The sequence below is a fragment of the Oryza brachyantha genome, chromosome 4, assembly GCF_000231095.2.
Source record: "Oryza brachyantha chromosome 4, ObraRS2, whole genome shotgun sequence".
NCBI lineage: Eukaryota > Viridiplantae > Streptophyta > Magnoliopsida > Poales > Poaceae > Oryza > Oryza brachyantha.
This window is the reverse complement of record NC_023166.2, coordinates 14,027,268-14,051,778: the sequence shown is the minus strand read 5'-3', so window position 1 is coordinate 14,051,778 and position 24,511 is coordinate 14,027,268. Positions and strand designations below refer to the sequence as shown.

Genomic DNA, 24,511 nt, shown 5'->3' with positions numbered 1-24,511 from the left:
ATTGTCGTGGCGACATAAACAACAGACTGAACAAATCTTGATCGGCTCAATAGAATCATGCATTTTTAGTGGCCACAGAGATTCCTCTGTTTTCTTATCTCTTGGGTTCTGTTTAGGAGAGCTTTACGCCTATGATCTTCAGCTCACCTCCCAAAGTATCTGTATATATAAATCAAGAAATAACCTAGTACTAATAGATGGAAACCGGGGCTATCCAGATTCTCAGCAGCTGTATACTCGCCATGGCTTCTGAGAATTTCCCAGAACCCAAACTGGGGCTGGATATACCTCCACATATTTGTTGACACGTTTACTAGAACGGCCTAACCTTAGTGATATCTTCATGAACATGTGCAAGCTGTATATTCTTAGCTTCTTGGAAATTCATACTTGCCGATGCAGCCGTCCAACATTGCAAGTTTCCCTACACTAGAAGATCCTTGAGCTTCTATTAACTTGCAGTTCAAAGCACTTAGAGAATAGAAGGACGTTATTCCATGGCTTTACGTTTGATTACACAAACCTATCACATAGAAATAACCCGCGAATGGCACACAAATCGCAGTTCGGAAGGGTGCACGCATGACCATTACACCACTTACGCTTGGTCAGTGCAGGTATGTGCATTCAAGTCCATTTGCAATTTGTGCATGCGAGGATCCTCTGATAGCTGTCCTGATCAATTGAAGTTCTATTATACAACTTCTGACTACCAAGGGTAATGCTTCTTCCGAGTTCGACCATAAATCCATAACCCCTATACTTGTTCCTTTCTACCACCAGAGGAGAAATAAAATGCCATAGATTCAGCAGGGGTGCCATGACAAGCCAATTTGATCATCTTCTGGATAAGATCTCCTTTCGTTGCATGATATCTACCTGCCAACGGAAGCTGAACAACAGTAACCATGAAAGCTCAAAACCAACATCAGACACCACAGTTAGAACAGATGCATTTGGGGTTAACTAACTTTTGTGGCAATCACAGTCACAAAGTGTAGTGCCACTGAAGTTCTTCAATTATTGCTAGTAAAAGAATTGTGGTGAAGGTAATGTCTATCTGTTCACATGTATATATATAATGCCATCGTACCATAATGCATAATCAGACTTGTTCATCATATCAAATCAAGCAAGTAATAGAAAATAAGAATTCTAGATCACAACATAGAAAACGACCGTAAATAGCTCATCAAAATGTTTACATGTTATAAAAAAGAAATATGACCATAAGACATGTCAATGCACATGCTTTGGTTGAGAAGAATAATAGAGGCACATAGTGTTACCTTCATGTGACCCTTTCCAAATTCCAAGTGCAGTACTTATAACCCAGGTTGGGGAGGTTCAAGGACAAAGTTTTACTAAGATCAGGCATTTAACTGACGGTACTCTTCATTTGCATTATCGACCGTTTGGTACTTTGATCTCACCGTCTGCACCAGTTTAATTGCATTTTGTTATTCAGTTATATAATTCCATGGATGAGCTTTTGACATCATATATGAAATAAAAAGCAGAAATTGATCTAAATAAGGCAAGGTAAGAAACCTCTAGAAGTGTGACGTAGTAAAAGTCTTCCATGTGCTGCATAAGAGCCGAACCATCCCTGATTGACCGGAGTAAATTTATTTCCGTCTGAAGTAGCTTTTCCACAAGTTGCTTTTCTCCTTTCATCTGCAGGGATTTAATACACCTTATTTAAGTTGCATTTTGAGCAAAATCATTTATTTTTATTCAGGTACCATTTATCCTTTTTTTTTTGCCGGGTAGGCTAAGACAGCCTACCAAATATAGGTACCATTTATCCTGTTCCACTTACATCAGGATTATATGTTCAACAGAACATTGTAAAGAAATATTTCTTATTTAAAACAATGAAGTGTTTGTTTTATTTTTAGACAACTAGAATCCTCATCATCAGAGTCAAGAGACATGGCTAGAAGCCTAGAACAGACAAATATATCAATTTGTTATTGACAAGACACTCACAAATTCACTGACAAGAACATCAGGGGTGTACTCCCCTATGGAATCACCTTCATCATCCAAAATTTCCTCATTTACCTACATCAAAATACATTTGTTGATGCAAGTCTCAGGTGAGAACTTCAGAATCTGATGGATCAAAACATGGAATGTTGAATGGATGTACAGAGACTAGTATAGCAAAGTGAATTGAAATAGGATAAGAATAGTAATTCACCAGTGCATCTTTTAGATCTCCAAATTTAAGATAAACCGGTGCTTCCACATGGCAATAACCCATAAGACGTGGTACTGTAGGAATGATATCACGGTGATTGACAACTCTCCAGCTGTCTTTCACTTTCTGCATAAATTAGTCCAAAATCAGAATGGTCTAAAAAGGCAGTCATGATAATACTAACTGCTTTAAAAAATCAGTTTAGAAACAATATTTGCATTGTCAACCTAATCCATATGACGAAATAATTATATACTGATTTAAGGAAAACAAGTTTGAACTACAGAGACTGGAATGCAAAATCAATGGAAAGCCTATTCCAATTTGAAGGTCTTAGTTACCGCATTGTAGACTTCAGCAAACCTTCTATTTCCGACTCTAGGAGAGCCAAAGTTGTACATTGTCACGAATATGACCCCACTCCTATGAAAGGTGAGCGGAGAAATATGAACACATGATTGTAGAAAAGGATGTAGGAAAAGGAGGAGTTGTCATTAAAGAAAGTTTATGAATCACCCATTGCAGGGTAAGAGTTATACATGCATATATCTGTTGCTTTATCGCACAATCTTGTAAAAATTGTGAGATCTCAAAATTATTATTATTATATAGATGATGGAAGATCTTTCAAAATTAATTGAGTTTTCAATTCTATTAAGTGCCAGTACTCATACTAAAATAAAAGAATACCCTGAAGAAATTATCTTCCTGTTCCTGCAAAGGTGTGCTAGAACACTGAAATTAAACTGTGTGAAAGTACATATATCTTCCTGCATGGCTGGAATGGTGTGCTAGAGCGTGACAATTAAACTGGGTCAAAGACATGCCAAGTTCATCTGATTTTTCACAAGTAAAGAATGTCTCATGAGTTGTTAAATGTTTGAATGAAACCTCTTCCTACATTAAGCCTGAACATAATAGTACAATGAGGTTTGCATGAAAATACGGTCATGTATCAGATCCAGAACTTTAACTTACTTGGCCATTTGACTTGATGAAAGTTCAAGAGCGAGAAGGGTTGCTAGTGCTCCACCTAAACTATGTCCAGTCACATATATATGCCACTTAGGTATGTTTTCTGCATCTTCTTCATCCCTGCGTTCTTCATCCCTGCAGTGGATACATGAGTACAGACAGATTATACTGGGCAGCAGATATATGTTTGCATTAGAAAATGTTACATTATAGGACTACTTACAGGTATCCAATGGCATATTTAACAAGAGCAGTGATTCTATTCCTTACAGAATCATATGCACTTAAGAATCCACTATGAACCTGAAACATAATGTGATAAGAAGTTGGATATCAGATAGCATAAAGTGAGAAGAAATACAGAAGCAATTGAATAAAGATATAGATGAGTAACTTGAATTTCTTGTTTGAAGTCACCACCCAACCTCTCAGGATTTAGTCTGCATTCAACTTGGAAATGTAAACAAGCATACAATAAATAAAAATGTATCACAATGCTAGCACTTCACTTCTTGAAACTAGGCATCTGCAAACTGCAAATGAATGAAAGGAAACAAATTGTTGAGTCCTGAGTCCTACCCAGCAGGCACTAGCATTAGGTCAGTTCGCAAATCCTTCCATCTTGACTGAAACAACGAATAGAAAAGCAAACTAAATAAGACAGGAGACATATAAAACTATCAATGAATTTCTGTTCACAAAACACGAGGGATGCCACAATGTTACTGCATACTTGTTCTGTTCCTCGAAAGGCAACAACCAGCCTTCTTCGTGAAGAATCGCGCCAAATGGCAACCTTCGGAGATTTTAACATGACATACAACACACCAACAAGCAGACGACAAAAATCCTTAATAGCACAATAATAATAATAATAATAGCCTGGTGTTCCAGTGAAAATAGCTCACCTGGGTATCTGTTGAAAGATTGTCGAGAAAACATATCTTCTCAAAGTCTGACTTTATAAAACTGTTACGCCCCAGTGAAGTGGCAAGCATGGCCCATGCCTCCATGGCAGTTTCTGCACTCTCAAATAGTCGCCGCATATCCTCAGCTTTCTGTGCATCAACAGACACTTTGGTAGATGCAGCAGCATCATCCTTACCCGTGGAATCATAAGCATCTTGTTCTTTGACTGAATCATCTTTACTACTTACATCATCCCCCACAGCTAACTCCATATCTTGTGATGATAAGCTTCTAGAAAGAATCATCAAAGCTCCTAGTATATTCTCTGTTTGAGACAATACGTCCCAAGAAACTTTATTAATGTCTGGAAAGGAGTCCTGAACCTTCTCTTTAGGCAAGTTCTCTTTAATTGGAAGAGTGCCATCTTCATTGTCAACATCGATTGCATCTTTAGGAGTTGTTTCGTTCCCTTCACTGGTTGATGTATCTCCTGTTGCTAATCCAGATTCTAAGTATTCCTTTTGAGCGATTTCGCTTGATTTTAAACCAAGTGAACCTAATAGGTCAAAGCCATCCAATTGCTTAACCTCAGGAAGAGAAAATCCAAAATTTTGGAGAACATTTTGGTTGAGAACACTGGTGAAAGCGTTCCAGAAGTATTCATCTGATTCCTTCATATTTTGTGGGTCGCTTCCTTCGTTGTTCACAACTGTAGCAGCAGATTCAGCTTCACTGCAAGAATCTGAACTATCTCCAGAAGCTTTTGAACCCATCTTCTGTTCTTCAAGTTCATTTGATCCAACTGAGTTATCTACAGATTCTTCAGCCCTTCTAGAGGCCTCAGGTCCACTATCCAAAGATGGTGGCTTTGGAAGATATGTGTAAGTGAAAGAACTTAGTTGCCCAAATGCAGATTGCACAAACTGACTTGCATTTATACTTTCAGATCCAAGGACAGTTCTAAGAGCAGATCCTAGGCTGCTCTTCACAAGAAAATCAGACACAAACGGTATCCTCCACCATTGTTTTTCACGCTCAATGTCATCATAACTCTTGTACCTGACCTGATATGTTATACTTAGAACTTAAATCAACAATTTAGAACAAAAATAAAGTCTAAACATCATTCAAGCACAAAAGTATTGGTATTGATGCAACATAACAGATGGGCGTCAATATACCATCAGAACCATTGACAACAGCAGCATACAGTACATAGTGTCACAAGCGACTAACATGGTCATTTTACTTACAACTAGCACAAATAATTTCCCACTTGTTAAGATTATGCAAAAGGCAGATGCTAAGTAAACGTGCAACTTGATGTGTTGTGCCACCTATTAGATTTTTGCCATTAGAAGGGTAGCTTTTCCCCCTCTGAAAGGCCATAATTAATTCACTAGACTGCTGGAGCATGTAACTTTGCCAGAATACAATGATGCCCCCCCCCCCCCAAAAAAAAAAAGTAAGGATTTTACCTCCAAATCAATAGTCCCACCACCACCTAGGCCTTCTAATTCAACAGTTATGACATGATTATTTCCTAAAAAGTTGGAAGGGCATTGTAAGTTTCTCCCAAGAGTAAGCCTTATAATAAATTCATATTAAACATCCTGAAAAAAGTTGGCAGGGCATTGTAAGTTTCTCCCAAGAGTAAGTAATGAAACAAATTCATATTAAATAGTCTACAAAAGATAAAGCTTGACTGCACTAATATCGATAATTCTCACATTGGTTCTTCGAAACAAGAAATCAACTATGACACCAGAAATGAAATGTGGATATGAGTAAGTCTTAGTTATAATACATGGATCTTGTTTTAATACAAAGGTACAGGGGGAATGAATAAACTAGTCGGTGTATGGTTCTTTTCCATGAAAAGGTCCATAATTGTAAGTACTTTAAATCAGAAAAATACATGCAATTGAGCAACATGAAGGTGAGGAACTGTGAGTTAGCATCACAGTTACACAAAAAAGGATATGAACAAAAATGACATCAGAAATCCCAATGCTAGGGGTATGTTACATATTCAAATTTTGTTTTATCAGATCAAGTTTATCCTAGAACATTGTTCTATTGTTTTTTGATTAATTAATACCCCATAAGCATCACTAATGAAAAGAAGAATGATCATTTCTCATATTCCACCATATATAAAAATGATTAGCTCCTATGGTGATTAATTCCAGCATGTTCCCTATGTAGTTTGGCGAGGATTCTTTATGGACAATTTCCTGCTTATAGTGAAAAGAAACCAGCATCCATGCCCTCACAGAATTCCAAGATCTCTTTATAACAAAACAAATGTCAAATTTCATGCATTTTCATTTGTTGCATCAATACAAATAGTTACCATCGCAAAGTGATTCAAGGTATAATCCAGCATTTCCCATGCGTTTGTGTGGGGTAACAAGGTTTGCATCCCAAGCAGCAACCTGTTGAGGAAAATAATTGAACAAAATATATCCTTTATGCTACTGTGCTACCAATATGTAATAGAATGATAATAAAAAAAGGAAGAGTAAAGCTGCACATTGCTGCATGCTATGATTACTATAATTTGCGAGGCAGCCTTTTGAACTTACTAGAATAAAATGTCTAGTTTCCTTCCTGTTGACTAAATAGAACTATTTGCCTTGTACTCTAGAACCATGTTGGAGAATCCTATAAGTTTATTTCAATTTTTCAAGATGTCTGAGGCTCCAGGCTTTAATATTATTCATTCAGCTTAGGCTTTGTTGGAGACAACATGCCAAATTTTTTCACATGGTTTCATGCAGAATAGCAATCTAATTGACCCACTCCTAATAAACACGATTCTTAGCCATAACCACTCCAAGATACAGAATTCCGTGAATCGTAAACAAGCATAACAATCAAATATCTATACTCCTTTAAAAAAAGACAATGGTGGTGGTGAGTCTGCCACCCCACCTCCTATGCTGAATTATTTTTTACTAACTACTCCATGTCTTTTAGTGTTAAGAAAAAGATCCTTCTACATATTATTAATATATCATTTCAGCTCTAGAATTTAAGTTTACCATGCAAAGCCATATGTAGAGATGAAAGTTTGAAAAATCTTATAATTAAGTTGTTCCAAACAATGCTAGCACATGCATAGTTCATTTTTAGCCATAGCAAAGCATGGGTATAGTGACGATAGAAGAATGTAGTGACACATTATAGTCTTTTCAGTTGGTTTGCTGAGACAAGCCATAATAATAAGGCTAGGACAACAAGTTGTCAAGACTTGTTATGTAGAATGATATGCCCTAAGAGAAGTTCTAGTGTTTGGTATTACACTCATAGCAAAATGAGGCAGAATGAGGGAAATGAAAATAATAGCTTGCTCATACCTGTAGTAGATTTTCTCGAGATAAACTAATGTTAAATGTGAATTCTTCATTCCATGTTGGTTCCTTCATCCTACGTTGATCAATTACTGAAATCACAATCTGCATCAATGATGGAGAAAAATAACACCTTCAAGCATATCAAACATTGCTTAAAGAAATCAAACCATTAGTTGGAAAAATATTACAAAATCAGAGAAAAAAAGCATCAATATCCTCCAAACCCCCAGCATGAATAGAAAAGGAAAAGCTTACTCACGCCCATTTAATTTTGCTTTTTGCAGTTTGGCCATTCAGTTGTAGAACTACGTAAGGATCACTTGTGCCCTTCAATTGAAATGTTAAGAAAACGAAGCTGTTAATAAACTGGAATAAAAGACTTACTTAACAGTAGTTAGAATGAGAAAAATCATTAATTGAAGTACATTTAACTCCCACCTAAGAAAAGGTAAATTTAACTCATATAAGTATAACCTGCAGAGATTTATTTTGTTTCTCCTAGATCAACAATACGTCGAGAAAAACTTATAATGTACATCAAAACAGAGATCGTGAATTTATTGCTGAGGTTGAGCTTCTAAGTCTGCATCATCGTAATCTTGTCAAGCTGATAGTTATATGCATTGAACGAAACATATGCATCAGTGCATCACCGTACCCAAGGATCCATCACGGGAAGATTTACACCTTTCTTCAGCCTCACAACCAATTGGCCATCATATACTTCACGGAGAAATGAACTGCAATACATAGTCACAGTTCCATTCACAACATTTACAGTGGTAACTAATAAATGATATCAACTCTTTCAGTTTCCGTCCACTTACAGTTTAGTACCATAAAATCTAGTGAGATACTTCTATCACAATTTACAAGACGATTCTAAGTCTAAAAATATGAGGCCACAACTCACTCAGATAGGAACACTGTCTGGCATTCAGCCGCATCAATCTCGCGCCAGCCCACATCTTCCTGCCAAATTCGAAGAAAAATTTTGAACCAGATGATCCACCAACTTACAGGACTACGGGAGCTGCCCTAACTCATTAAGGATGGGTGGTGAGGTGAACGGGTGAAGCAGGGGGGTGCTCACGGGTGGGCTGGTGTAGGCCTCGAACGCGAACCCGGCGAGCACGACGGCGAGGTTGAGATCGAACGGCGGCCGCGGCGGGTCCTCCCCGGCCAACCCCTCCCCGGCGGCGGGCTTCACGACGGACTGCTCGGCGCACCTCGCCCTCAGCCCCGCCCACCTCTTCCGCCTGCCCCTCCGCACCCCCGGCCACCACCGCGCCGCCCCAGTAAAATAATAGCCCGACGCCGACGGCGAGCGCCAGCGCCCGGAGACAGGAGGCGGCGCCACGCGGCACGCGCATGCCGCGGGAGCAGCGAGAGCCATGGCACCTCGTCGTCGTCGATTGGTTGGTTGGTTCGTTTCGAACGGAAGGAAGTATCGCGGAGGCGCCTTCTAGATGGAGCGCGGTGGTGAGATAAAGAGCGGAGAAAGGCGCGCCAGGCGCCACGCCACGTCTGCCGCTAGACGGTTCGAGCGCTCGCTCTCTGTCCAGTGGGCCCAGCACCATGTGGGCCAGCTAGGTCACGATTTTTGCTATTCTTTTTATTTTGGAAACATTTTTGTTTTAAAATTTTAAAAGTAAACTTCACCTCAAAATCTTTTAACGTGGCTACCTTTGTGAGGCTACAAGAAATTGATGTGGCTAAACAATACCGTTGTTGTTTAGCAAGACGTTGGAATATGAAAATAAGTTATATTAAAAGTTTAGCTACTGTTGTTTGGCTCTAAAAAAATGAAACGAGATGTTTGCAAATGGAAAGTAATTTATGAATAGCATTTTTACATATATATATATATATATAATGATTTAAAAATAAAGATTAAAAAATAAACTACAATAAAATAACTCTAATTAACTATAAATTTAAAGTAAAAAATTTAAATTTTAGATTATAACTGTAAACAGAAACTAAAAAAATCAGACTGTTAGTTTTTTTTTAAAAAAAGTCCATAAAATAAAATTTCGATTTTCATTGTGCTGTCCATCGTTCATGCCATACCACTCGTGTCTTGTTTTCTTCTTGTTTTACATTGTCTACTCATTCTAGGTTTTAGAGCATGGAAGTGGTAAAATGTCAATAACCATGTGAAATGCTACGATGATGTTAGTGCACAGATGCATCCATTCATCTACTACTTAAGAAAGATGAAAACCAGACGTGGGCGTTGTTCAGAGCAGGAATCAATCATATCAAAATCCTATCAGGCGGGCAGTAACTTTACAGTTGAAGAACTGAAGAACAGAGCAAGAAATGGGAGGCAATCTGCATGCAGTTGTGCAGATGATATGGCAATCTGATCATCACTCGGCTCAGCTGCTGAGCTACATCCAGTAGCCTTCCATGGAGCAATCCTCGGAAGGATGGCCATGCTCGCTCATGCTCCCCCTCAGCCTGTAGAAGTTCCTCCCCCTGCTGGCCCTCAGCGGGCCCGACCAGTCGTACGCCGCCAGCGACTCGATCTTGTCCAGCACCAGGCTCGACGCCGACCGCGGCCGCCGCGCCGACGAAGACGCCCCGTCCGAGCTGTAGTCCATCGTCGGGCAGGGCGCCCGCGGGAAGGCCAGCCGGCGCGGCGGCGGCGGCGTGGCGACGTCGCTGTTCCACGAGCGCATCCTGCCGCCGCCGTTCCACGGGGACGGCGGCGCGGCCTCGTAGTCCTCCTCCTCCGTGGCGCCGCCGCCGCCGCCGCCGCCGAAGGAGCCGCTGCAGGTCTCGTCGCTGTCGTTGTAGATGAGCTTCAGGGCCTGCACCACCTCGCCCATGAACGGCCGGTGCGCCGCCTCGACGTGCACGCACATGGACGCGATGGCCGCCGCCTTGGCCAGCTTCTCGAAGCCGTAGCCCGCCGGCATCGACGGGTCGACCAGCTGCTGCAGGCCCTCCCGGTCGGTGAGAAGAGGGCGCGCCCAGGTGACGAGGTTCTCCGACCCCGGCGGCTGGGTCATGTCCACCGGCTTCCTCCCCGACAGCAGCTCCAGCAGCACGACCCCGTAGCTGTACACGTCGCTCTTCACAAGGAGATGCCCGGTCATCGCATACTCTGGGGCAACGTACCTGAAGGCCATGACGAATAGAAATCGATCCAAAGTCAAACAAGAACTAAAAAGAAAAGAATTTGGTGTGTGATTGAACTTTCTTTCTTTCTTTTCTTGAGAAATTTAGTGGTGATATGGAATGATATGCTAGTGGCAGCAGGTGAATAAGAATGCAGCTTACCCAAAAGTTCCCATGACCTGAGTAGAAATATGGTCCATTCCTTCTGATGCTTCCTTGGCCAACCCGAAATCCGCAACCTTGGGGGTGAAATCATTTTCCAAAAGAACATTGCTGGCCTTGAAATCGCGGTGTATGACATGCGGGTTGGCATCCTCATGAAGGTAGGCCAGGCCCCTTGCTGCACCAAGGGCTATCTTCATTCTGGTGTCGAAATCAAGCGGGCCATATATTTTATCGGAGCCTGCAATGTCGAACAGAAGTAAATACATGGGTCACAACAAAGTATGTTCAAGTATACAGGAAAGAGATTTGCTCTGGTCCAACAAAAAGTATCTCGAGGTACCGGTACCGCGAGGTACCAAATCATTTTTTACTATTGGATCTAGCTGAGTAGGATGTGTGTTGTTAGATCCAATGATCAGAAATAATTTGATATTTTTTGTTAGACTGTAAAATTGCACTACAGGAAAAAAGCTGAAAATGTACCCAAAATGAACCTACCATGCAGATGGGACTCTACGCTTCCATTTGGAACAAGCTCAAATACCAAGCACCTTGTGCTTCGTTCAATGCATATGCCTATCAGCTTGACAAGATTACGATGATGCAAACGACTTAGCATCTCAACCTCGGCGATGAATTCACGATCTCTGTTCTGATGTTTTCTTGTGAGCAGTTTGACCGCAACCTCAACTTCGTCATCGATCGTTCCTCGATAAACACGGCCATACCCTCCTTCACCTATTATTTTGTTGAAACTGAAGTTTTCTGTGGCCTTCTCAAGCTCAGCAATTGAGAATGTCTTAACTGTAGGAGGGCAGGTTCCTATTGTTGAAACAAAAGATGCCGTCGAGCTGGTCATACTGGAGAATGATGACCGCATACCTGAAACAGTAACAAGATATTATACAAACAGCAAGGGAATTACACGATCCAAAAATAAGGTTTTACTATTCAAGGTGAAATCACGACCACAGAAGAAACGCACAAAATTTAATTTGCAATTAATACTACCTCCATCCTCGAATGACTGACATTGACCACTTCTTTCTTCAGCAAAAAAAAAGATATAAATACTTGAAAATATGTTACATTATTGAAGTGTGTGGCGTCACAAATATGACATTAAAACTTTCATTCATCATAATATAATCGTTTAAAAGTAACTTGTGATCAAATGAGATGGCAACAGTCAACAGTGTCAGTTATTCGTTTTTCGAGAACAAAGGTATGTAAATGAAAATGGATAATAATGTGCTAACCTATTACAAATGTATCATGTGTACCAAGACTGCTAAAAGTTACCTGTTTTTCTTGTGGCTGATGAATTTGAAACACGACCAGTGCCGTGAGACTTTTCAAATCCTTTAAATTTCCATATGATGCAGATGCCAAAGCTCATTAATACAAGAACAACAGCTGATAATGCAATTATGGCAACACTTTTAGAGTTAATCTTTTGATGTCTTCTATTGCGTACATTTGCACTGAAGGGGTACTCGCTGCTGCTTACTGGGCCCAAGGATCCTGGAACACTAGGGACCAAAGAAGGTAGGCCTGCAAAATTTCAATGATTAAATACAGCAATACCAGGAATTATACTACTGAACTGGATGGCTTAAACACAATAATGTCACTTACCAGGGTAATGAACATATATTATATTATAATCACCAAATATTGAAGAGTTTATCGGCACCTTCTTTTGCAAAAATCTGTTGCTAGTCAGTAAGGCTGAAGTCCTATCAAACTTCTGACCTAGTGGCACCAAATCAATGGTAACTGTAGTTTTTTCAGGATCTTCAAGACTACTCCCAGCACCCATTATCCTAACTTGACTCTGTTTCAGAAATGTTCCTGCTGCGATCTCAATTTCTAATTCATCAATTCTTGGAAACAACTGATATGGTGCTACTACAAGATCAAGCTGAATTTGCATAGGATGTACGCAGCCACAAGGGGAGCCAATTGGAGTAGATGTGAGTGGAGCAGAACAGGAAATTCCACTGCAATCTGTTACAATGCAGGCGCAGAAGCGTTTATCATTGTTATGTCCTCAAGTGCTAACAATAATAAGATTTGCAATGTCTCTATTGGTCAGTAGAGGAAAAAAAGAAAACCTTGTCTTTCTGATGATGATGATGGTGGTGGTAGTGGTGGGGCAACATGAGGCCTTTTCCTGTGATGCCTAGGCGCCGGGTGACTAATAGCTGGTCCTGAGAACCAAAATGATCGACAAAATTACATAAAGGAAATAAACATATTTAGTGTGCAATTCTGAACAGTGTTTCTACTCACGATGAGTTCCAGGGGAAGGGGCTGGGGCTGGAGCAGGGGCAGTGGCAGGAAGAGAATGCCGATGTGCTCTACTCCACAATCCAAGTAAGTAGGACGCAATAGTTGTTGAGCTTGCTGTTCCCAGTGGCACTACACAAGATATTTGCAAAAATAAAAAAATAATAATAAACCCGTGCTGTTCATACATAACATCGGTATACAAACACTTCAGTATAACTAAAATAAAACATGCCTTTTGAAGTGGAAAATGGAATGCAAATACAGTAATGCACACCATTTTGCGCCTACTCTATCTAGTTGAGTGACTTGGGGCTGTTTTTAGCCTCGTCCCATCGAATATTTGAACCGTTATTATAAATAGTAAACGCAGATTATTAATTAACCCATATATAATCTTGGGCTAATTCGCGAGACGAATCTATTGAGTCTAATTAATCCATGATTAACCAATATGATGCTACAGTAAACATGCTCTAATTATGGATTAATTAGGCTTAAAAAATTCATCTCGTGAATTAGCACTCATTTATGAAATTAGTTTTTTTATTAGTCTATGTTTAATACTTCAAATTAGTGTCCAAACATCCGATATGACATGGGCTAAAAAATTTAGCCCCATCTAAACAACCCCTCATAGTGCAATGACAACTCTATTCATGCAAGATTGCAAGAAGACGAGGACAGAACATGAGGAATCTCGCCAAGAATGAAAACCCCCCGACCAGTAATCGCCAAATATTGCACCAAAGCTTACAGCTTTTCGGTTGAATATAACAAAAAGGCAAATGCACACCAACCATTACAGCTGGTGCAGTACTGAAACGCGGTGGGTTTAAGCCGGCAAATCAGGCCGTAGTAAAAAGCTCACCAGCAATCGCCGCGGCAGCGCCAATGCAGCAAAGTTTAACAACAAATTTACATAAAAAATCCAACTTTCGTGGGCCTGTGTTGATCCAATAAAATGTGAAAGAAAAAAGGAGAGAGAGAGAGGAAATTTGACGGGAGTACGCCATGTCCATCCCTAGCGGATTCAGACGCGCTCGGACAAATCACAGGAGGAACAGCTCCATGAAGCAAAGGCAAACTCAACCCTGGGCAACGACGTCTCACGCAAGCCATGGCCGCTCTTCTCCCAAGCGATCCCATTGCAGGAAATCAAACCAGTCACGAATTCTGCTCGGCATTGCAACCTCGAACCCGACGGAATCGTCCGGGCAAGAACACACACACACACACAGCGAAAAAAAAAAGAAAAACAAGATACAGCCTTGTAAGAACATACCATAAACGGCGAGCGCGAGGAAGAGCAGCGCCGCCCGCCGCCGCCGCGGCATCTCGCTGCCGGTCACCGGCGCCGGCCGCAGGGCGGGAGGGACCAGGGCAAGTCACGGCGATGCCATGTGGGCCCCGACGGATGGGGATCCCAGCCCGCGCCTTCTTCCCTCGCGCCCTTCTCTCTCTCTCTGCCTTGCGCGAGCTGCTGCCTGCCTGCTGTACTGCTGTTCCTTTCTTCCAAGGTTTTTTTTTTACTTCTCTTTTTTGGTTCCTTGTATTGAAGTGGTGACGCTGGTCCCTAGGTGAGCATTAATTGGCGGGTGGAAGATACATCTGGGTCTTTGAACCTTTTCCAAGTTTTTTTTCCCCTTTTTCTCCTTCGTCTATATGATGATGACTGGTTTTCCAAGTGTAACTGACAGTACATGCGATGTTGATGCACACTTTTCACACAAAATTCTCCTTTTCTTGCTTTCGATGTTTTCCATTTCGGGGACAAAGTGTGTTACTTGTATTGGGTAAGCACTAATACTCTGGTTGGTCCGGTGAAATAGTCTGAATAATGCAGCATGGAGAGTGAGGAATGGGGAGATTTTAGTTGGGAAAAAGAAAAGTTTTGGTACCACATCGAATATTTGACCGAATACCGAAAGAGGTTTTTAATATGAATGAAAAAATAAATTTTACAGCTCGTCTGGAAACCACGAGACAAATCTTTTGAGCCTAATCAATCTATCATCAGCACATGTGTGTATTGTAGCACTTATGGTTAATCACAAACTAATTAGGCTCAAAAAATTCGTCTTACGATTTCTTCTATAAATTAGTTTTTTGTTTAATCTATGTTTAGTGTTTTATTTAGATGTCCAAAAATCGATGATGTTTTTGGGAAAATAATTTTAGAAACTAAACAGAGCCAAATCATGTGTTTGATTTCGGATAAATAAGAGAGGTTAGGCTATTTTTGTTTTCATTGGTTTGATACGAGGGATAGGGTTCCATGTCCGCTGAGAGATGGAGTGGGATGGGACGATTCGTCAATATACATCGATCTGTTTGAATCTTGTGAGAATATTTTTTAGGGGACATATCGTCTCTTATTGAAACCCAACCAAATAATTCTAAGGGTTTCTTTGAAACAAAGAAAAAACATATAATTCTTAGATGATTGATATTCCATAGGATATAATCCTACAGAACCCTGTGAAACAAAGGATTGATCATTGTTCATTTATTTGAAATTCCTACGGAATGGGCTATTTGTAGAGATTTTTAAGGAAAATTAGTATGAAGCCTCACCTCATGGTGTTTATTCTTCTTGTGCCTTGTGTTCCTGCTTTTTTTTTCTGTCTTCAATCAAACGATAGTTTGGAACTTTATTGCGTTTCAAATCATGTTTATTTTTTCTTTTCATTTCACTATTTTGATAATCCTATGTTTCAAGATAACCCTAAAATAGGATGCCCCTTACCTTCCGCTTTATCCCCCGACCCAAGAAATAAGTCTTTGTATAGGACATAAAAGCTATTTAATGATTATATGTTTGGTTATTGTTTTCTATTCATGCATTCATTAAAACCATTAAGGGTTATTTTAGAACTTAGAATTTTGTAACAAATTTCATGTGACTAAGTTAAATTCCTGAAACAAAATCCCTCCGTTACAAAATTAGGATATCAAGTTTTCTCAGTAAAAAATGGTTTGTCAATGCTATTTTCACATATCATAGTAACATATTTTGTGACTCCACGGATTTGTTCTATGATTGGTAAAATATTTTGTGATTTTATAATTAATATTTAATGGTATAAACGATAAAATTAACCACTACATAGTTAAAATGTTGATTTAGACAAGTGAGATAGCTTCTATATAATTTTTATTAGAAAATGTATAGTCTTGTTCCTTCGCTTTTGCTTATATTTACGAATCAGAATTTGAATTTTTAACTTTAGATTTAGAGTTAATCGATTTAATTTTTTCATCAGCTCATTTTTTTCGTAGATCGCTAAGAATACATATATAAAAATATTACTCAAATTATTTTTTATTTGTAAATATACTGGTTTTTTTGTGTAATCAGCCAAAAGAGGTTTTTTGTGTAATCAGCCAAAAGAGGACTATTTGAGGAGTTCGAAAAGCGTTCATAGAAAATCCGGGAAACAAAATAACTATAAGTTAGCTGGAAGAAGGCAGCCGGAGTCCACGGTGGACGTAGAGCAAAATTACAAGCTTTCACGAGAGACGAAGAGAATTTAGCGGTGCCGCCCGTGCTGCTTGCGGTCGTGCACTCGTGCTAGCACATAGAGGAGTGAGCTTAAAGGCAGAGCATGAAAAGCCCCAGCCCCACCACCTCATCCATCGCAAAGCTAGTAAAAGAGCAATAAATTTCATCCGCTTTCAGTTACACCAAAACATAGCCACATAATATTATCCGTATATATTGGAAAGAGTATCTCTACAGCAAAGTACTACTTACTACTAAAGTCATTAACTTAGCATAAATTTAATTCTAATATTCACTTGACCTACCACTAGTTATTACCCAACGTAGATCGAATTCCTCATATCATCCATCGCAAAGCTAGTAAAAGGGCAATAAATTTCATCCGCTTTCAGTTACACCAAAACATAGCCACATAATATTATCAGTATATGTTGGAAGGAGTATCTCTACAGCAAAGTACTACTTACTACTAGAGTCATTAACTCAGCATAAATTTAATTCTAATATTCACTTGACCTACCACTAGTTATTACCCAACGTAGATCGAATTCCACATATGCCATCTTTTCTTTGGAGAAATTTTATGGTAGTTAAAGAAAGTATATGAATATACCTATTTTTTCATTTTATAGAAAAATGTATTAAAATTCATAACACCAAATTCGTTTCATTAAATATATATTTTAAAAATATATTTATTTTGTGTTATAAATATTAATATTTTTTAAATAAACTTAATTAAATTTGAAGATGTTTTTCTTAGAATAATCGAAAGTAACTTGTAATTTGAAATCGAGCGAATATACCACCACTTTGAATTCTCCATCTGCCACTCTCTTCTTGTTAGGAAAGTATGTTTCACCATACTATAGTGCTTAACTCTTACTATATTATCACCTTTCCGCCGCAGAGCTACATGACTACTACTATCTTCGTTCTATAATAACCATATGTCTTATTTGAAAATTGTATATATAAACTTAAAAAAATTAGTCACGCATAAAGTACTATTCATATCATCCAGTAAGAATATAAATATTAATCACAAAAAATTAAATAAGACAAAGAATCAAAACATTATATCGAAAAACTGAAAAAGGATCAAATTTCAAAACGGAGGTAGTATTACATGTCGAGAAACACAGCGGCAGCCTGAGTGCCTTTCAGGGGCGACACAGGCCAAGAAGCACTACGCGTGATCGCCACCGGTTGTTGCAGCTGGTGACCTGTACTCCTGTACTGTGCATTTTCAGCATTCGTACGTTGTTAAATATGTGATCCGAATTGTAACTGGAATTATATCCGGATTAGTTTCCTAGTAGGTTTCTCCCAGTTGTTTCCTACTAGGAGTCGGATTAGTTTCCTAATAGGATTCTTTCGCCTAATTCTACTAGGACTCTTAGATTTTCCCCTTATATATACTCTTGTAGTTTGCACGGGAAGACTAGAGTTCTCATTGTTTCCCCTGCATTGTAATCATATCTTCATAGTGATTATTGCCGGTTGGCGCCCGTGGTTTTTCCCGCAAGGGTTTTCCTAACAAGTGGTATCAGAGCCGCGAAGATTAATCTACGCTACGTTGCTGCCGCTGACCGGGCTTTTTCCGGCGATCTACAGAATCGTCGTTCCGTCGAGATCAGGTCGGAGTCGGCGGCGACTCCGACTCGACGTCGCGTCCGCACAGAAGAAAAAAAAGAAAGGAGCAGACGCACGCACGCAGGAGAAAAATTGATCGTTCCAACGACAAGCCATCAGATCGTGCCATCCAATCCGCGCTATTGTAGCAGCTACAGTACAGCTACAGTAACAGTATCGTTTTTCTTTCCAGATTTAATTGCTACATTTACCCGATCTTGTGTACCCAAAAGTTGTCAGATCAACTATTGTGCATCGTTCCGAGCACTGGAGCTTCGCGTATCTGCTTGGGTTCAACATATTAATACCAACAGATTCAGGATTTATTCCCAATGGCGAGTTTAAAGTATGATCTACCTCTTTTGGACCGAGACACAAGATTCTCATTGTGGCAAGTGAAGATGCGTGCAATTCTTGCACAGCAAGATCTGGATGATGCGCTTGATGGATTCAACAACAAAAGGACAAATGATTGGTCCGACGATGAGAAGAAGAGAGACCGTAAGGCTATGGCATATATCCATCTTCATCTATCCAATAATATTTTGCAGGAAGTGCTTAAGGAGAAGACAGCTGCCGCGCTGTGGTTGAAGCTGGAACAGATATGCATGACAAAGGATCTAACCAGCAAGATGCACTTGAAGCAAAAGTTATTTCTGCACAAGTTGCAAGATGATGAGTCTGTGATGGATCATCTCTCCACTTTCAAGGAAATTGTTGCTGACCTTGAGTCCATGGAGATAAAGTATGATGAAGAGGATTTAGGCCTTATTCTGTTGTGCTCATTGCCTAGCTCATATGCAAATTTCAGAGATACTATCTTGTATAGTCGTGATACTCTAACTTTGCAAGAAGTTTATGATGCTTTGCATGCCAAAGAAAAGATGAAGAAGATGGTACCTTCTGAAGGATCTAACTCACAACCAGAAAGCTTGGTTGTTCGGGGCAGGCAACCAGAGAAGAACACAGACAACAAATCAAGAGACAAAAGTTCTAGTGGCTACCGCGGGAGATCAAAATCCAGAGGCAGGTATAAGTCATGCAAATACTGCAAGAGAGGTGGACATGATATTTCCGATTGTTGGAAGCTATAGAACAAATAAAAGCACAAGGGAAATTATAAACCGAAAGGTAAGCAAGAAGAGCAAGGTAAAGCCGCAGTTGCTACTGATAATAAACCAGATGCAGAATTACTGGTTGCTTATGCTGGTTGTGTACAAACCAGTGACGAGTGGCTTCTTGATACTGGATGCACCTATCATATGTGCCCTAATAGGGATTGTTTTACCACCTATGAACCTGTACAAGGTGGTAATGTTTTGATGGGTGATAATACGCCCTGCAAAGTTGCGGGCGTTGGTACTATACAGATCAAGATGTTTGATGGCTGCATTAGAACATTATCAGATGTGCGGCATATTCCCAGTTTAAAGAGAAATCTCATCTCTTTATCTACTCTTGATCGCAAAGGGTACAGATATTCCGGTGGAGACGGAATTTTGAAGGTAACAAAAGGCTCTCTTGTTGTGATGAAAGCTGACATTAAAACTGCCGATTTGTACCATCTACGAGGTACTACGATAGTAGGTAATGTTGCTGCAGTCACCGATTCATTATCGAATTCCGATCTTTGGCATATGCGTCTTGGGCATATGAGTGAAATTGGTTTGGCAGAATTGAGCAAGAGAGGATTACTAGATGGACAAAACATCGGAAAGTTGAAATTTTGTGAGCATTGTATCTTTGGCAAACACAAGAGGGTGAAGTTTACCACATCTACACATACTACTGAAGGTATTCTTGATTATGTGCATTCTGACTTATGGGGTCCTGCTCGTAAGAGGTCATTTGGAGGTGCTCGTTATATGATGACTATCGTTGATGATTATTCGAGAAAAGTTTGGCCCTATTTTCTAAAGCACAAATTTGAAGCTTTTTTGGTATTTAAGCAGTGGAAGACTATGGTCGAAAGACAGACTGATAGGAAGGTGAAAGTCCTTCGTACTGATAATGGGATGGAGTTCTGTTCTAGGCAATTTAAATCATATTGCAGGTCAGAAGGCATTGTGAGCCACTACACCGTTTCTCATACACCTCAACAGAACGGCGTAGTTGAGCGTATGAACAGGACAATTATTTCAAAGGCCCGTTGTATGCTGTCAAATGCACGTTTACCTAGACGTTTTTGGGCGGAAGCTGCTTCCACTGCTTGTTATCTTATTAATCGCTCACCCAGTTATGCCATCGATAAGAAGACTCCAATTGAGATGTGGTCTGGTTCCCCAGCTAATTATTCAGACCTGAAAGTATTTGGTTGTACTGCTTATGCTCACGTTGACAACGGTAAATTGGAGCCTAGAGCTATTAAGTGCATATTTCTTGGTTATCCTTCTGGTGTGAAAGCCTACAAGTTATGGTGTCCTGAAACCCAAAAGGTTGTGATTAGTAGAAATGTCATCTTCAATGAAACAGTTATGTTGAATGATAAATCTTCTACTAATGTTCTTGTTGAGAGTCAGCAGAAAGCAAGCGTGCAGCTGGAGCGCTTGATCAGTTCAGGACATGTACCAGAAAAAGAGAATATTGCTAGTAACCAAGATGCACCGGTTATTGAAGAGTCAGACTCTTCTGTTGTTGAGCAGTCACCAAAATACTCTATTGCACAAGGCAGAGCTAGGCGAAATATTAAAGCCCCTCAAAGATTGATTGAAGAAGCGAACATAGTTGTTTATGCTATGAGTGTGGCGCAAGAAATCGAAGGTAATGCAGAACCTTCTTCATATTCTGAGGCTATTGTTTCTGCCGATAGCAATAGATGGATAGCTGCCATGCATGACGAGATGGAGTCACTTGAAAAGAATCATACTTGGAAATTGGTGGAATTGCCAAAGGAGAAGAAACCTATCCGTTGCAAGTGGATTTTCAAAAGAAAGGAAGATATATCTCCAACTGATGGGACAAGATATAAAGCAAGGTTAGTTGCTAAAGGATATAGCCAGATTCCAGGTATTGATTTCAATGATGTGTTTTCCCCAGTTGTGAAGCATAGTTCAATTCGCACTTTACTTGGTATCGTTGCAATACATGATTATGAACTAGAGCAATTAGATGTGAAAACTGCATTTTTACATGGGGAGTTAGAAGAAGACATCTATATGGAGCAACCGAAAGGTTTTGTTGTTCCTGGTAAAGAAAACCTTGTCTGTAGGTTGGATAAGTCCCTTTACGGGTTGAAACAATCACCTCGGCAATGGTACAAGAGATTTGACTCTTTCATGCTTTCTCAGAATTTCAAAAGATCACAATTTGATAGTTGTGTTTATCTTAAAGAGGTTAATGGTTCAATTATATATCTGCTTCTTTATGTTGATGATATGTTGATTGCTGCAAAAGACAAATCAGAGATAGCAAAATTGAAGGCACAACTGAGTAGTGAGTTTGAGATGAAGGATTTAGGTGCAGCAAAGAAAATCCTCGGTATGGAAATTACCAGAGAAAGACGGTCTGACAAGTTGTATCTTAGCCAGAAAGGTTATATTGAAAAGGTCCTTCGTCGCTTCAATATGCATGATGCAAAACCAGTAAGCACTCCTTTAGCTGCACATTTCAGATTATCTTCAGATTTTTGTCCACAATCAGAAGTATGCAAGATAAGTACTCATGATAATCCAGCTGACATGATGACAAAGTCAGTTCCTGCCACTAAGTTTGAGCTTTGCTCAAGCTTGGTTGGTGTTACGGTATAGTCCAAGAGACTATTTGGCGCGCAATCAATTTGACCTGTGAGGTGTATATTGGTGATTGATGATTTTTGATGCTACAAGAGGAAATTCGTCTCAAGGTGGAGATTGTTAAATATGTGATCCGAATTGTAACTGGAATTATATCCGGATTAGTTTCCTAGTAGGTTTCTCCCAGTTGTTTCCTACTAGGAGTCGGATTAGTTTCCTAATAGGATTCTTTCGCCTAATTCTACTAGGACTCTTAGATTTTCCCCTTATATATACTCTTGTAGTTTGCACGGGAAGACTAGAGTTCTCATTGTTTTCCCTGCATTGTAATCATATCCTCATAGTGATTATTGCCGGTTGGCGCCCGTGGTTTTTCCCGCAAGGATTTTCCACGTTAAATTCGTGTCTTGTTTGTGCCTTTGTTTCTTACGGTGCCTCGGCCCTTATTTAACCGAAAGGCAGGAGGCGAGAGATAGACGAGACCTGCGTATGTTCTTCGTTCCAGAAAGGAAGCAAGCAGTTCACTTCACTCCATGGAAGATCAAAAAAAAAAAAAAGGGAAAGGAAGGGAGCAATTGACGGTGAATGGCGTTGCGTCGTCGATGCGATGGTTGGTTTGTTCGCCGCAGGTTAAACTTAGAAGGCAGGAAACGCATTTTTTTTTCTCGTTTGTATTGACTTCTTCGGGGATATTCTTTTGTTTTCTCAATAAAAAATCCAAACGACACACTTGCAAATAAAAAATAATTACGTGTTCTTATGGGTGTAAAAAACAAAGAATAAAATATAGCTGCGATGAGAAAATTTAAATTAATTCTAAATTTAGAGTTAAAATTTTAAAATTACGACTTAAAGCAGAAAAAAAAACAAAAAAGATAGTGCTATCCTCGGTCCATCTAGTGGCCTGCGGGAAAGCAATGACGAATTGCCGAATAGCTTTGTACGGCAGCAAGCTAGATTTTGCCTACGGAAATGTGGGTAATTCAGATTGTGTTTCTGTCGCATTAGGCGAGAAAAGTCTGAAGAAGAGGCTGCGTTATTCAGAGAAATCGGACATTCAGACTTTCAAGAGTAGCAATCAGCTCATTGCCGATTGTTCGTCATAAATTTTCGCTTTTGATAAAGCGTTTGGAGATAGTAGTAGTTCGTTGTGCCAACTTTTGATAAAGCGTTGCCCATGGTACCAAGTGCCAATCAATCAGTTTAACAGCTTCACTGCAATCTCTAGTTAAATGCGTCGCATCATTGTCATGATTGTTTCAGAGGATCGAAGCATTTGGCTTTACGCATTGAACTCTGAACCTTACCTCCCCCGAGCACTTCAACCGCAACAAAATCAACAAAAAGATCGATCGTTTCACCGGGTTTGGATTGATCATTTGATCGAGCTAATCTTGATCACCGGGGCCATCCATTTACCAGTGGTGAGTGGATTAAATGGCAAGGGGCCGCCAACGCTGAACTGAAGTACAAAGCGCAGCGTCATGTGAGGCCTTAATTGCTGTAGGACACACACGCCTCTGTTGCCGTTTCGGTTTGATGTCATTTGGCACAGCGACCATAGTGGTGAAGATGAAGATGCCACCGGGTGATATTTTGGTCTTTTTTATACCAAATGACATATTTACAAATAAAAAATAATTTATGAATCGTTTTTAAATATATGTATTCTTAGCCATTTAAAAAAACAAAACCGAAAAATAAACTTAAGTGAAAAACTCTAAAATCAATTATAAATTTAAAATTAAGAATTTAAATTTTGGTTTATAAGTATAACGAGAAGCAAACAGACGAGGGTGGTGAAGATGAGTTTAGCTGCTGTAGCATCCCCAAGCAGCATGAATGCTTGATTGTGTAAATCAGGATCCAGGACAGTATGGCTGTCGCAACTACTAGTAGCAAATTCGCCACTTTAAACCGTTGGATCTTGATTGTATGGTCCAACTCTTGCATGTACTGCTCATGGAAGGCAGCATGTAAACTGGCAATTACTACTGTTTATTCTGCACCTGTGGCACAGATCTGCCATGCTTACGAGTTACGAAGGCTTAAGGTATAGTTGCTATAGTAGACTTTTGTATATATGGCTGTCCATAGTAGACTTTTGTACCGTCTGCAACAGGGATGCTCCAAAAACGTACAGGCGATGAACATATATCTTGAGGCCATTGAATTCCAGAAGTTGATGACAGTGGCAAGGTCTGAGTCTGACCTGTGGTTGGCTGATTTGCAGAAACGGTTGCAGAGGGAAGGGGACTTTGGAAGAGCAGACTTGAAGAGGATAGATAGGTTTATCCGTTTAAAATGAACATCGCATATAAGCAGCCGAGGAGAAGGCTGGAGGAGTACTGCCAACCATTTGTGCTCATTGATACAGTCGGCTTGTATAAGAATTGAGGTTGCTCTGAAAGTTTCTGAAAAGAGCCAAGACTGTTGCTCTGAAAATTTCTGAAGATCACTAACCAGCTACTCCCTGTGTGTGCATGAATACAACAAATACAATGGATTATGAGTAGAGTTTAAGGTTGAGACGATGGTGATTGTTTTGCTTATCAGGAGAAAAAAACCAAAATATATATTTGTAAATAAAAAATAATTTATGAAT

At 39.8% G+C, this 24,511-nt stretch overlaps 2 protein-coding genes across 6 annotated transcripts; both read right to left on the bottom strand.

Annotated features, from left to right (window-relative positions):
• Positions 1-3: 3 nt before the first annotated feature.
• Positions 4-8,891, bottom strand: LOC102701164. 5 transcript variants are annotated; one of them, XM_015836742.2, is made up of 19 exons: positions 8,543-8,891; positions 8,363-8,421; positions 8,108-8,189; positions 7,709-7,776; positions 7,453-7,522; positions 6,447-6,528; positions 5,569-5,633; positions 4,090-5,154; positions 3,915-3,977; positions 3,761-3,807; positions 3,576-3,621; positions 3,405-3,484; positions 3,185-3,316; positions 2,548-2,629; positions 2,207-2,332; positions 1,993-2,067; positions 1,552-1,677; positions 1,290-1,436; positions 4-892 (listed from the first exon to the last, which is right to left on the bottom strand). In XM_015836742.2, the coding sequence occupies exons 1-18, from the start codon at positions 8,843-8,845 to the stop codon at positions 1,371-1,373; spliced, it is 2,637 nt and encodes an 878-aa protein (XP_015692228.2). In that variant the 5' UTR covers positions 8,846-8,891; the 3' UTR covers positions 4-892; positions 1,290-1,370. The 5 variants fall into 5 exon arrangements, with proteins under 5 accessions (XP_015692228.2, XP_015692227.2, XP_015692230.1 ...); XM_015836741.2 differs by having other exon boundaries at positions 4-879; XM_015836744.2 differs by lacking the exons at positions 8,363-8,421; positions 8,543-8,891 and having other exon boundaries at positions 4-879; positions 7,705-7,776; positions 8,108-8,180.
• A 614-nt stretch (positions 8,892-9,505) lies between these two features.
• LOC102706003 (receptor-like serine/threonine-protein kinase ALE2) lies at positions 9,506-14,571 on the bottom strand. Its single transcript, XM_040523645.1, has 8 exons — positions 14,321-14,571; positions 13,039-13,167; positions 12,861-12,956; positions 12,382-12,753; positions 12,046-12,297; positions 11,242-11,625; positions 10,741-10,981; positions 9,506-10,578 (listed from the first exon to the last, which is right to left on the bottom strand). Exons 1-8 carry the CDS (start codon positions 14,370-14,372, stop codon positions 9,846-9,848), a joined length of 2,259 nt encoding a protein of 752 aa, XP_040379579.1. The 5' UTR covers positions 14,373-14,571; the 3' UTR covers positions 9,506-9,845.
• Between the last annotated feature and the right edge of the window lie 9,940 nt (positions 14,572-24,511).